This window comes from Lactuca sativa, chromosome 3 (genome assembly GCF_002870075.4).
Source record: "Lactuca sativa cultivar Salinas chromosome 3, Lsat_Salinas_v11, whole genome shotgun sequence".
Taxonomy (NCBI): domain Eukaryota; kingdom Viridiplantae; phylum Streptophyta; class Magnoliopsida; order Asterales; family Asteraceae; genus Lactuca; species Lactuca sativa.
The window spans coordinates 31,688,315-31,702,449 of NC_056625.2; the positions used below are offsets into that span (position 1 = coordinate 31,688,315).

At 34.7% G+C, this 14,135-nt stretch overlaps 2 protein-coding genes across 2 annotated transcripts; one reads left to right on the top strand and one right to left on the bottom strand.

Annotated features, from left to right (window-relative positions):
- Positions 1–2,957: 2,957 nt before the first annotated feature.
- Positions 2,958–4,451, top strand: LOC111917169 (probable pectinesterase/pectinesterase inhibitor 6). Its single transcript, XM_023912821.2, has 2 exons — positions 2,958–3,291; positions 3,654–4,451. The coding sequence occupies exons 1-2, from the start codon at positions 2,958–2,960 to the stop codon at positions 4,343–4,345; spliced, it is 1,026 nt and encodes a 341-aa protein (XP_023768589.1). The 3' UTR covers positions 4,346–4,451.
- Positions 4,452–4,569: 118 nt separating this feature from the next.
- LOC111917304 (uncharacterized) lies at positions 4,570–7,935 on the bottom strand. The gene is made up of 8 exons (XM_023913001.3): positions 7,680–7,935; positions 5,920–7,085; positions 5,789–5,839; positions 5,608–5,715; positions 5,437–5,532; positions 5,239–5,337; positions 5,094–5,153; positions 4,570–4,875 (listed from the first exon to the last, which is right to left on the bottom strand). Exons 2-8 carry the CDS (start codon positions 7,012–7,014, stop codon positions 4,810–4,812), a joined length of 1,575 nt encoding a protein of 524 aa, XP_023768769.1. The 5' UTR covers positions 7,015–7,085; positions 7,680–7,935; the 3' UTR covers positions 4,570–4,809.
- Positions 7,936–14,135: the final 6,200 nt, after the last annotated feature.

Genomic DNA, 14,135 nt, shown 5'->3' on the forward strand with positions numbered 1-14,135 from the left:
GCACTCGGAGGAGGTGGTAGGTTTTTAGTTATAATGGAAGGAGCAGAGGAGGAATAAAGGATCGGTTGTGTAGACATGATTGTCTCAAGGATTTCGAACACCGCGGCCCCACAGTGGGCGCCAAATTGTTCTGGTCAAAAACTGCCTAAATGTTAATCAACCAAATTGAATGAGAGGTTTTGATGATCAGAATAGGTAATTGCAAATGATAAAAGAAAGTGACAAAATGGTTTACAAGGAAAACCCTTAATCCTTGCTAGGATCTCCGATACAAAACCTTGGGAGGTGATAATGATCACATGCCTAAATGATTTTATTGATATAAAAATAGTAATTACAAGGAGTTCTTAGTAAAAATAAGTAAACAATTTCGCAGTGTAAGCTTAGGTTTAAGAATTGGTCTTCCCTTGACTACTTCTGCAAGATGTCTGATATTTTTGGGATCCTCTATGACCAGCTTCATAAATGTTATTTGAACAAGTATTCCGGGTCTTTAGCATTGTTGAGATGATTCTACGTTGAGAATTGGTCTTCCCTTGACTACTTCTGCACACGTGTAAGTAATAGACAAAATATGACCGTTATAAATATTAATAAAAATAATAAAGGTAGTTAGTCAGGATCCTGAGGTAATTGAGGATCCTGGATATTTGAGGATCTTGAATATTGTAAGGATCTTGTCCCTAACGTAGAGTATGAGAAGGCATGCTAAGAGACAGAGATATGAGAATAACAGAGTAAGATATGGAGAAGAGCATGCATAGAGTATAGAGAAGATAAGAGAAATATTAGAAAGGATATAGTATGTAAAAGAAAGAAATAGAATATAGAATATGTGTAGAGTAAAATATGAGCCTGAGAAGAGGCTAAGAGAGAGTAAGATATGAAAAGAAAAGAATAGAAGAAGATAAAGTACGAGAATGAAAGAATAGAATGTTGAGGCATGAGAGGAGATAGAAGAAAAGAGATAGATGAAATGAGAAAGAAAAGAGAAGATTAGAGAAATGAAAAGATGAGAAATAAGAAGAAGTAAAGAGAAAAAAGTATAAGAGATAGATTAGATAAGATGAGAAAGAATAGTAGTGTGTGTTATTAGAGAAACAGATTAGTTTGTAGAGTAAGAGAAAGAAGAAAGAAGAAAGAAATGGTAGATGAAACATGAAATCATATTAGAATATAACTTACGAGAAATGTGGTCTGATGTAGTAGATATGTTTCATGTTTTGCAGGTTCGGGTAGCATATGTGGTACGTGACAAGACTTTAGCACAAGGACCTAGACAAGGTTGCTATTTAAAGTACCTTTCCTTGTTGTTGTGTTTATGTAATAGATTTTATTGTAAACTCGTGATTTAACTTGGGATTTAAAGTGTTTTAATTTTTTGTAGAATTCTATATTGTAGATAAAACTCTAATAATTCCATTAGATTAGATGTTAGAAAATTTGGTTCGTTACATTGATCTTCCTTGATTCTTTAATTTCATCAATATTGTACCTTCTACACTTAGCATCATATCTCTTAGTGGAATTAGCTGCATTTTCTTTCTCAACAATCCCAGTTGTAGATTCTTCTGTTAAACATGTTTTTCTATCTTTTTTTGCTCCTCGGGTTTTCATTTTTGGAGCTAGGTTTCAAATTGATATGTACAATTGAATCAATGGTGTCGCATGTCACCATGTTACCCTATACAACTATACTTTCTGAGAAGATGAAAATGAAGATGATGGTCGAACCAACGAATACCAACAAAGATAAACCCAGATGAAAAAAAAAAAAAGAATACTAGCCAAATCTAAAAAAACAAACCTTCTATGCAAAATACTCATCGATTCGATTCAACATCCTATTCCAGATCAATTTGACACAACCTTGCAGCTTTGCTAGAGATATCATACGGTTTCTATCTCTATCGAAGTGATTGAATACATTTGTAATAGCTTGAATTCGTCATGAGTTTGGAGTCCTAGTGAGTGTTTTTTGTTCCGATTTGGATCGATTAAACCAAATAAATAAGTAACTGATGATCTAGAGAATAGTGTTCTTAGGCGGCGGCTCACTCAAAATTGGCCAAGGGCGATAAAGGGAAGGGGTGAATATATAGACCCTTATCGTCTAGATCAGTTGGGGTGAAGAACAGTGGATGGTGGAGAGGAGAACGTTCAGAAGTATTTTGTGATATAGGGAGGAGTTAGGGGGGGGGGGGATTAGAGGAGGTTGTTTGATTTTTTGTGGGAATATATATATATATATATATATATATATATATATATATATATATATATATATATATATATATATATATATATATATATAGAGAGAGAGAGAGAGAGAGAGAAAGAGATGTGTGTCTAAGGTTAATTATTTAAATGGTTTTAGTAGAGAGAGAGAGAGAGATGTGTGTGTCTAAGTTTAATTATTTAAATGGTTTTAGTTAAAGAAAAATATAAAATAAAAATAAAAATGACAAATAAGTCTTTTTTTCGGGTGAGGGCCCAATTTTTAAAAGTTCTAAACCTATATGGACCATCTATAAAGTTTTGTAAACTTATGGACTATATACTAGATTATGAAAGACTCCAGGGATTATTTATGAGGATGTGTCTAAAAAAATATTTAAAAATATATATATTTATACATAAGGCCATTGTTATGGCCATTATGGTTGCTCTTAAAACTTATACCATCGGGATCCATAACGCATGAATTAATTAATGGGCATAAATGCTATAGCTTCTTCAAGTTCATATTAATATGAAAAATAACCTAAATTCAGACTTTATAATTTTCCAAAATGCCAGAATTATGTCTTATTTTTTTTTACAGCATTACAACACTTGTACTTTCAAGATCGATCTCTTGTGCACGCATCATTTGTTACAATTCCCCTTTTCCCGAGTTATGCAATTCAATCATTGTTCCTAAATTCGAGTCTCATGAATCTCAAATCAAGGCGTCAATGAGTCAAGCTCATAACTTGTCCATGACGAGTGATGATAGACTCATACAATTAGCCGAAGGAGGAGAAATAAAACAAGTAGATTTGGTCGTAGCTCAAGATGGTTCTGGTGATTTTTCAACCGTTGTCGAAGCCATCAAAGCATCTGAAAATCGAAGAACTGGAACTGATAGATTTATTATATACGTGAAATCTGGTGTTTATATAGAAAATGTCATCATCAATTCGTCAATGCACAATTTGACACTTATTGGAGAAGGCATTGATGCAACAGTTATAACCAACAATAAAAACGTCAACGATGGATATGAAACTTATAACACCGCAACCTTCCGTAAATTTTTATTCTCGTATATTTTTTCATTACTCAATTTACATTATTTGGTAATATACTTTACTTTTTATCAATATTTTTGGCAACTTAGATTTACTGCCAAAATATACTTTATTTCTGACATGTACTTGGTAACAAAAGAAAATACATGTTTATTATAGGTAAGAAAAATTATACATACGTTATCATTATTTAGAAAAAAAAAATAGAAATATCTTGTGAATGTTAGTTACATACGAGTATTTTATTAATTCTAAAATACGTTTTTGTTATGTATACAAAAAATACAAATAAATTGCAGTTTATTATTGGTTTATGAGTTTATCTATCCTAGTATTTAATTCAAAAACTGAAATGTGCAGAGATTTGGGGTTCCGGTTTTGTTGCGATTGGAATTACATTCGAGAACACCGCCGGTCCGGAGAAACTACAAGCGGTGGCGCTTCTCTCGGCTTCAGATCTCTCGGCTTTCTTCCGATGTAGCTTCAAAGGCTACCAAGATACCCTCTGCCTCTTCCAACAGCGTCAATTTTATCGCGAATGTGACATCTATGGAACCGTCGACTTCATCTTCGGTGACGCTATCGCCGTCCTCCAAGACTGTAACATCTATCTCCGAAAGCCATTGTTTGGCCAACAAAACACGATAACGGCTCAAGGAAGAACCGATTCAAGTTCTGCAACAGGGTTTGTTATTCACAATTCGCAGGTCACGGCCGCCCCTGGGTTAACCCTAGCCGATGGATCAGTCAAGAACTTTCTAGGCCGGCCATGGAGGGACTACTCGAGGGTTGTATTTGTGAAGTGTAATCTCGATAGCTTGATTGATCCCCAAGGGTGGATGCCGTATCGGGATAGCTCTGCTTTTGATAAATTGTATTACGCAGAGGCTATGAACTCAGGGGAGGGTGCGAACACCTCCGGTAGGGTGAGGTGGCCGGGGTTCCATGTTTTGACCGGTGATCAAGAGGCGGAGCAGTTTTCTGTTAGGAACTTTTTGGCTGGAGATTCATGGATCCCACAGACTGGAATTCCTTTTGATTCTGGTATTTAAATGATTTTTTAGAGACAAATAAATGTTGCTTGGTAGTGGTAGTTGTAGTGGTAAGAAAAGTTTTTTTGTTCAATATTTTTGTAAGAATAGATGAAGATTTATTGCATTTGCTTTGGTTTGAAATGTTGTCTAGTGAACAAAAATAATAATTTTCAGTCAGAACGTTTGACATGGTATCGGGTATATGCATGTTAAAAAATTGTCCATAAATTTCAGAGAAGCAATAACGTAACAATTCAAAACTATAAAATTATGATAAATGGCAAAATTTTGTACGTTACGCAGCCACCAACACTAACTCTTGCTCTTGATGTGCACATCACACCAGTAAATAAAATCCAAATCCAAACCTATATGGTTAACCAACATAAACACGAAGCAAAAGATGATGTCCTTATTCATTTTGCCAACGTTTTCTTGCATGACTGAGGCCTATCCACATCATCCATAACAACTTCCAATCATCAAAGTAAATATGACTCCACCACAACCCGCCCAAACTTCTCTTGAACATCTTTCGGAGTTTCTATCTGAAAACATTTCATAAAAAAAAAAAGGTTTTCTTAAAAAAAGCCACTATATCGTGTATTCTAATTCATTAATATAGTTTTTGTGGAGGAAGAGGGCATTCACGAATATAATTTTTTGGTTGGGACAAAAAATTGCAATTTTTGTCACTTTGACATCAGCCTCAATTTCAGTCAATAAATGTGCATAATAAATAAGTTGTCATGTTTATTCTACTTACCACATTCAAACCCTTAAAAAGAGCTTTCACCGTGTTATGTGGATTTCTTGACCCAACAACCTAAAATAGCAACAAAAGAAACAGAACACAACCCCCATCATATTTTATTCAGACATGAGTACAGATATGAATTAAGTTGTATTACCTTAGACTTGACATTCTTTAAACCAGCTAGATTCAAGATGGTTTGTACAGTTCTACCCGCCTTCATGCCACCTTGAGTAGGCCCAGGCCAAAGATACACCTATAATACCAAACTCAATTATTTATTTCATATCTCAAAACGTCATTAAAAAAAAAATAATAGTAATAGACAAAAATGGCAGTGGATTGTGAACCGGACCTTGGTTTTCTTATAAGAAGTCTGAATGGCATGAGCAATTGTATGGTCTTCATAGCGATCCACATAATGGAGATTTTGAAAGCATTTCTCGTGAGCCTGTTGTGATTCATGTTTATAGCAATATACACAAGTGGAAGTGGTAGAAAATAAAAAAAATATTTAAAATTATACCTTTTGACACGCAGTTGGAACAGCTGGGCCTTTTGCCTTTGCAAAACCAATGACACCATTATAGTTCCCGCAAGCAAGCATTACAGTATACTTGATCAACTGACCTCCCTATACAAAACAAAAGAATCAAACCACCTTTCATTTCATGTATAAAAAATAAAAAATTTAAATGTCTTCTTACCTTTGTAACTTTACACGTACGATTAACATCAATCAGTTTCACATCAAAACCCTGTCACATTCAACAAAACAAACCTTAGATAAATTTACCATATCAATCAAAATAATTACTCAAAAGGGTAACGTACTTACCTTTCTAAAAAGGGGTCTTCTTTTCTTTTCAGTCAATGAGTTTCTCTCTTCAGCAAGATCTCTAATCTCCTCCTCTAACATTTTCCCTCGTCTTCCAAAAGTATGATCCAACTGTGCTAACTTCTCTTCCAGCTTCCTATCAATAAAATTTAACTTCTCCATCAATATATCATCAGTCTCTTTCATGTCATCAAACTCTTCCTCATCATCATCATCATCATCCAATGCACCTTTCGTCAATTGTTTTTCTTTTTCAGCATCTGAATCTTCAGCATCATGTTGTGACTGCATGTTCTGAATGACTCCATAGTTTGCAGGGTTGTTGGGATCATAAGCTTCCTTCCACTTAACCAATCTAATAGCCCTATTCAGCTTATGTTGAAGAAGAAATTTATCCTTCCCACTTGCTTCTTTCAAACGATTCATCAAATCACCAATTACACAATACTCGGGTCGGATAGCTAAATGTTTCTCCTCAAATTTATCGATTCTATTCATCCATTTGAAACTATCATCAATGTTATCTGATTGAGCAAAGTTTTTAATGAGTTCATCGTGACGTTTGTATTTTTTCTGTAAGATTTCTTGGCGTTTTTGAATGGCTTCATAAGTGAACCTATGGTCCTCTTCATCACTTTCAGAATCAGTGGGCTCCTCTCTCATGTTGAGAAGACCAGGGTCAACATGCTTGAGATTTTCTTTCTCTAGTCTCTCAATGAGTGGACCAACACCCATGTAATCTTCATCATCTTCAGCATCTATATCAGCAGTACCCAAACCTGCTTTTTTTCTCTGATCTCTCTCCCTTTGTTTATCTCTCTCGACTTGAGCTAGAAGCTCACGGACGATTCTATCACCAACAGTATTAGATGCAGGCATTGATGAGAATTGTCGATTCCAACTCCGATTCCGATTCCGCTTCCGGGGAAGAGGAGATTCTATGTGGTTAATAGTGGATACCTGTGTTTGGCTGGGGGGAACATGATTCCATGGTTGAGATGTTGAAATAGATCGGGAGAATGAATGAGCGGGTCCCAGCCGGGTGAGAATGGCTTTTGATACCCGTGATTTGCTCATGATGTTGACTGTAGACATTGTTGTGTTGACTACTAAAATGCTAGTTTTACTGTGTTAGAGCCATACAAGGCACATGTGTTATAGCAAACCTGCAAAGAGGTTACATAATTGCTACCATTAAGGATTTAAAAGTTGTTTTCAAGTTTTGATTAGAAATACACATGCAAAACATCAAGTATAAATCAAGAATATATCATGTTTTAGAAATGAACAACTACTAAATATGTTAGAATAAAACATCAATGTGTTTGAGCTTTGAAACTTCCAGGATTCTTCAGTTGATAAAGTTAGATGTGTAGAACAAACAGTTACCAATGTTTAATATAATTGAATTGACATGAATATTCAATGTAACAGGTCCAGGTCTAACAGAAGATCAATCCGATTACACAAACAAAGAAAACTAGAGAAGCATTATCATATCAAAATTGGGAAAATCAACACAATCAGTTCAACACTTTGAGAAAAAAATAGTTCAAATTAAAATGCGTCGAACACCTCAAGCAACATCAATTCATATTGAAGATGGCAGCATTCACCATTACGATCCTATTTTCCTTCCCCGTCATGTACAAAATCGAAATGAACACATCAAAAATCAAACCTTCCTTTTAGTACAGTTAATTGACATGAACAATACGCCTACGAGAACTAAAAATTGGAGATTTGAACAAATGTCTTACCGATTACCACTAACAGATTGGCGATTCTGAACAGCCACCAGCTTCCGTTTTCACGATGGGAAAGAAAGGGATGAACAACCGATTCAAGTTCGACGGTTGAGAAGGAGGGGGGATTCGGCGGTGACTGAGTGGAAGATTTCGGTTTACGGTGAACGCCGACGACGTGAAAAGACGAAGGTGAAAGAAAGTTTCAGCGACTGGACTGACTGAATAAGTGAGTGCGAAACCCTAACCAGTAACTAAGCCCTTCATTTAGAATTTCCTTTCGAGAAACAAAAATACAATAAACAAAAAAACTATTATATTTCAAAAATGGGTCTTATGGTTTAGTGATTATTACAACTTTAGTCCAAAGTTGCAATTTGTATCAATTGAGTACTTGTATTTTCCAATTTTTGCAATGTAAGCATGTGAGGGTATTTTCATCCATTTATGTCTCATGTCTTCCTATGGTATACTTTACTGCAACTAAAATGACGAATATGACCTATATTTGATTACATACTCCTAAATGGTTTGGTTGATGATGTTGAATTGGACATGAAGTTACCGTTTTATAGACATAAAGGTAGAATGGTTTCCACCAACTTAGGAAAGATGACCAAGAAACTTATGAAAAAGGAAAACTTTTAGGCGATATACAATTAAATATTTTATTACAATGGTGATGAAGAAGATACAAGGAAAAAATGAAAGATAATATGAAGGAACCTAAGTATTGTCCTCCATGCTTAGGTACATGATAAAACATTTTTTTGGTAAAAATTTCAATGATAAAAATAAGATAAAAGACAAAGTAAAACAACATTCAACACTAACTATGTATGTCATCCCTAAAAAAAAATAATAAAATAAAATAAAAAAAAAAAAGTTTTCTTTACGTTTTAAAAATCACAATATCTTTGTTTGCAGAAAATTCAAGTATAATAAAACATTAGGCGGAAACTGTCTCGTTTTATTAAAATATCTTGAATAAAGATGTTATTTGAATGCACTAGAAATGTAATACAAGATAAGCAGGGTCGATCCACAGAGACACGGGACAAGTGCTTATACTTTTTTGTGGAAGGTACAATAATGGTCACATAAATGGGGGGTTGGTATGCAATGATTTAAACAAAAGAATAAAGTAATAAGTAAATGATCAATTAAATGAAACAGATTCAAGATTTGTGAGAACTCCAACTCTATGCAAGACAAATTAGCAATGTGATTCGATGGATGACAAAGTATTTGTTTAATTCTATCTAAGTTGGTACATGGAAATGCTAACAAGATCTAGCACCTCCCATTCACCACATTGATTAACCAAAATAAGCTCTTTGATTAATCCTAACCTTACCAATCTAATCTAAACAAGCTCTTAGAATTAGGTTGAAAGATTGCATTAAACTTTATGTGAATGTTCCCAACAACACTCAATACTCCTCATAAGCTCGGGAGCATAAGAATGTGTGAATAAGATTTACACTAAATTCATTCAATAGAAATCAGTTTAGTGCTTGTTACCTAGTCCAATTTACAAAACAATTACGGATTTTGCAATTAGATAACTTGAATGATCTAACCCTAATTTAAATGGCCAATAAGAATCACAATTAGAATCAAATATTCGATTGAAACAAAATAAAATTCACTAGATAGAAAATTGAAAGAAAACATCAAGTCATATGATTGAAATCACAACTAGAAGTCAAGACATAAAGTTGGAGAATCTAGGGTTCTAGCCACTCATGACTAGAACAAGATCACAAATCTAGAAAATGAAATTAAAGTTCTTACAAAATGAAATCAAATGTTCCTAAGTGTTAATCAGCTTCAAAATCCTCAAGAAATTCGCCTTCTCTACTCCAAAAGTCAACCCCCTAAGTAAAAAGTCGGTTCCCCCCTTTAAGAATGGTGAAAAACTGCTTTAAAACTCACGTTTACGTTTACAAGGCCCGCGTAAATTAACACTGTCATTTACACGCCCCGCGTAAACGTAAAAATATACTGCGCAGAAATCTACGTTTACACGGCCCGCGTAAACGCAAGGCTTGAATTTGCACGGCCATGTAAATATTTGTAAATCCAAAATCTTCATTTCTTTGATATTTTGTTCCTCGGTGCTCCGCAAGTCCCGAAATTTTGTCCGTAACTCTTATTTACCTCCTCCAACAATATCCTACCTCCAAAAGTCCCTAAAATATCACAAAAATGTGTGAATGAAATTGCCTTATGAAAAATCCCGAAAAAACATGCAAAATGCATGAGTTTAAACATAAATGCAATGCACTTTTATGGAATAAAACTACAAAATGGATGCATGAAATGCACCTAACAAATACAAAACCCTAAGGATGTCATAATCAATACACAACATATTGTTGCATCGTAAATACATAATGGTCTTGAACACTATTGTAGGTTGTCACTTAATCGCTTAGCATCTTAAACAAATTCTTATAGCTTTAGTCTTGTTGCATGTGATGCATATAATCTGAGTGTGTCAAGTTTGTGAAAACCTGGCGAGACACATAAAGTTTCCAATCTCATAATGTCATTATGATAATAACTTGTAAATGACCATCTTGAAAAACCAATAATTACCAAATAATATAGATGCATTTCACAACTTAAATATCTATAAGTCGCTACACTTATACCTACCCATCCCAGTCGATTCTCACAAATTCTAATCCACGACCATCAAATAAAATTTCTTCACATGATGATGATGGGTTTTGTGCACTATAACAATCATATGGTGCACATACAACCCTAATGCTTTGGATCTAAGTTTTCTGAAGTTATACATGCAATTTTCATATATCCAAAGCATGAACCCTAACTACCATACCATTTAGAGATTTACAGCATAAAACAGGTTAGATGAATACCTCTTGGTTGTAGCTTGTAGAACTTGGCCTTTCAAGAGCTTAGTACCTCAAATGTGATACCTCGAATAAGTCACAAACACCAAGAACAATGGAGGATCATGAGAGAGAGGTTAAAAGGCACCAAAAATCGGCTAGGGTTTCTTCTTGGAAGTCTTGGCCGATTTTAGGAGTGTTAGGGGTTACATTTATAGTGTGGAATTCCTACGGTTTCAACTTGTAAACCCTAATTCATTCACTTAGGCTTTTAATCCAATAACTCATTTGATAGCCTTTTGGACTAACTATTCATGGACTCTCACATAGATTTACTCCATCTCTAATCAACATGGATCATTAGCCCAAACTATATGTATCACTGATTTACTTAATCAGTCCCCATTAATTTAATCAGTCTCTTTTGATCACTAAATTAATTCCCGATCAATACCAATTAAATAATATGATTTCTCAATTAATATATTATTCTTATAATATATTAATAAATCACAAATAACCTCTTTCTCAAATATTCATCCTATCAAATTGCTCCGGTGAAGGCAACCCAAAATGACCATGCTACTTATCGGGTCAAGTACATACCAATTATAGTTATGGGCTTAGATACCTAATCCAATAGTCTCCCACTTGGATAAGTCTAATAACTATAACTGTCAATTTAACTTCAAAATCCGATTAGCAATCATAGCTCTCAAAATCCACTTTTAAACTCTAATCTAGTGAATGACTCGTCCTTTAGAGAATGGATCATATAATCCTCTGTTCTTCAAGATACCGTGTGGACAATGACATGGAATAAAGTCATATTCATTGTCCAGCAGTTTGTTTCCCGATTTATGATTTGTTTGACATAGAACTCATTTGAACACATCAACTGAGTCCTGACTGGGCCCAGCACATAAGTCAAAATAAAATCATCGAGGGGCCCATGATATCGCTTTTAAACCTCTTAGGATAGAAGGAACATATAAACTTCGACTTATATGCTTGTACTAATTACTTGTTAGATTATACACAAAAACACGTTTTATAACATCAAGTTACTGATGCGTTTTCATACTATCAATGCATAACCAACTCATAATCAACAACTCGTATATCTTGGTTTGAAGACTATACGATATTATCATCTTACAATCACTTGTGATAAATTCCATGAAGTGATTCATGTGAGCATGGGTTTAATCCAATACTCAAATCTTATTTCAGGAGCATTCATGAACGTTGTAGCAAACTTTGCTATGTCTAAACACTGTAGACAATCTACAAGCCAATTCATGATAGTCTAACTTCATAACCTACTTCCAAAGTATAATCGACTGCGGATAATTCGAATAATCATATTATTCTAGAAGTCAAAACATGCAAAAAGTGAAATATAAAAGAAACAATTGACAATAGACGATAAACTTTACTTATAAATAAAACCCTTATTATTTAATCATCAAATGTCAATTACATTTATTTATTACAAGTTTCTAACTGCCTATCTAATTACTAAAACTAATATCGTCTCTTAGGCCAATGCTCTTACCATGCTGCAAATGCTTAACCTTACTTAGTCCCTTGGTAAGGGGATATGTTGGGTTATCCTTTAACGATACCCTCTTCACTACAAGGAGTCCCTCTTCTACTCGATGTCATATGAAGTGATATTTTATGTCAATGTGCTTAGATCTACCATGATCCCTTGGTTCCTTGGTTAAGGCGACCGTACCCTCGTTGTCACATAAAATCTCCATAGGCTTCTTTACAGCTTGTACAAATCCCAGGTCTCCAATGAAGTTCTTTAGCCATATTGCCTCCTTCGACACTTCTCTTGCTGCTATGTACTCTGATTCACACATTGAATCAGCTACAGTCTCCTATTTGGAACTTTTCCATGTTACTGCTCCTCCATTTAGGGTAAATACACAGCCCGACTGAGAGCGGAAATTATCTTTGTCGGTCTGAAAGTTGGTGTCACTATACCCTGTTACTCTCAAGTCATCACTCCCATCGAGGGTAAGGACCCAATCCTTAGTCCTCCACAAGTACATAAGAATGTTCTTTACTGCTATCCAGTGAGTTCTACCAGGATTCCCTTGATATCGACTAACCATGCTCAAGGCAAAAGCCACATCATGGCGAGTACAAATCATAGCATACATGATTGAGCCAATGGCAGAAGCATATGGCACTCAACTCATTTCTGCTATTTTGGCATCGGTACTCGGACTCGGATTCTTACTCAGCTTAGTATTGCTCTAGATAGGCAATTCTCCTTTTTTGGAATTCTCCATGTTGAAACATTTCAACACCTTTTCCAAATAGGTACTTTGACTAAGTCTTATTAGTCTTTTACTCCTATTTCTCAATATCCTTATCCCTAGAATGTAAGCAGCTTCCCCGAGGTCCTTCATAGCGAAACACTTCCCAAGCCAGGACTTAAATTCCTAAAGGTGGGAACGTCGTTCCCTATAAGTAGTATGTCCTCCACATACAATACCAGAAAGCTAACTATTTTCCCACTAGATTTGACATATACGATGTAACGCCCGTAGATCCGAGCTAGTCAATTTAGAGATAATAGGGGTCGAAAACGAATTTTCAACAAAAGATTACTTAGAATAAATAATCTTAACCAAGTAGTAGAATACGTCTCAAGAGTTTCGTACATATAAAGAACGTCGAAATCCGAGTTATAACGAAAAAGTTATGGTCCGTCGAAGTTTTATGGCAAAACCGGCACGATACCGGGAGACGTAAATAGTGAATTTACGATGGAGGAATTTTTAGCCTTAGAAATATAAACAAAAGTTTTAGTATACGTTAAACCAAGAACATACAAAAAAATAACGCCCAAATCTGACTTCGTATAAGGAAGTTATTATTTTCTAAGATTTGGCTTAGCAGTGCACAACCCGAAACTCGAATTTTAGATGGAGCGGTTTGTGGCCTAAGCGAACTAAATGAGAATTGAAGATCTCATTAATAGTAACTCAATGGTAAAAAGACCAGTGGCGGAGGGAATGGAGGGGTTGCCGGATGCGTAGCCCCCTCCAATAAAAATCTTATTATGATAGATATAGTATGCAATTTAAAGGCACATAAAATAACAAAAAGCGTATACGTCGGTTAGCTCCCTTGATCTTTATGATTGTTATGCTATTAAAAAATCATATGAGTTTTTATTTGGATACAACATCTTGGTTGTAATTAAACAAATGGGGTAAAAGCCCAATAAGATCATATTTTAATTTAATTGGTATAATTGGCTTTGGAGTTAGAATTCAATATTAAACCTAGCCACCAGCCACAAACAAGTAAATTACATATCCTTTTTTTTTAGTTAAACAACGACTTCGAAGACTAGTTTCTTGTTTTTGATTATGCCTCCTGCTACACCGATTAATCTGGTAAACTTTTATTTTTATTATATTTGGTTTTACTAGTAATTTGTAATTGATAATATTATCAGTTTGTAAATCAGAAGCAGTTAGATGATATTGTTTGATGATTTGTTTATTACAATTATAAATTTATAAGAGAAATCATAAGTAGTGACGGTGATAGTAATATGGTTTGATGATTTGTTAAT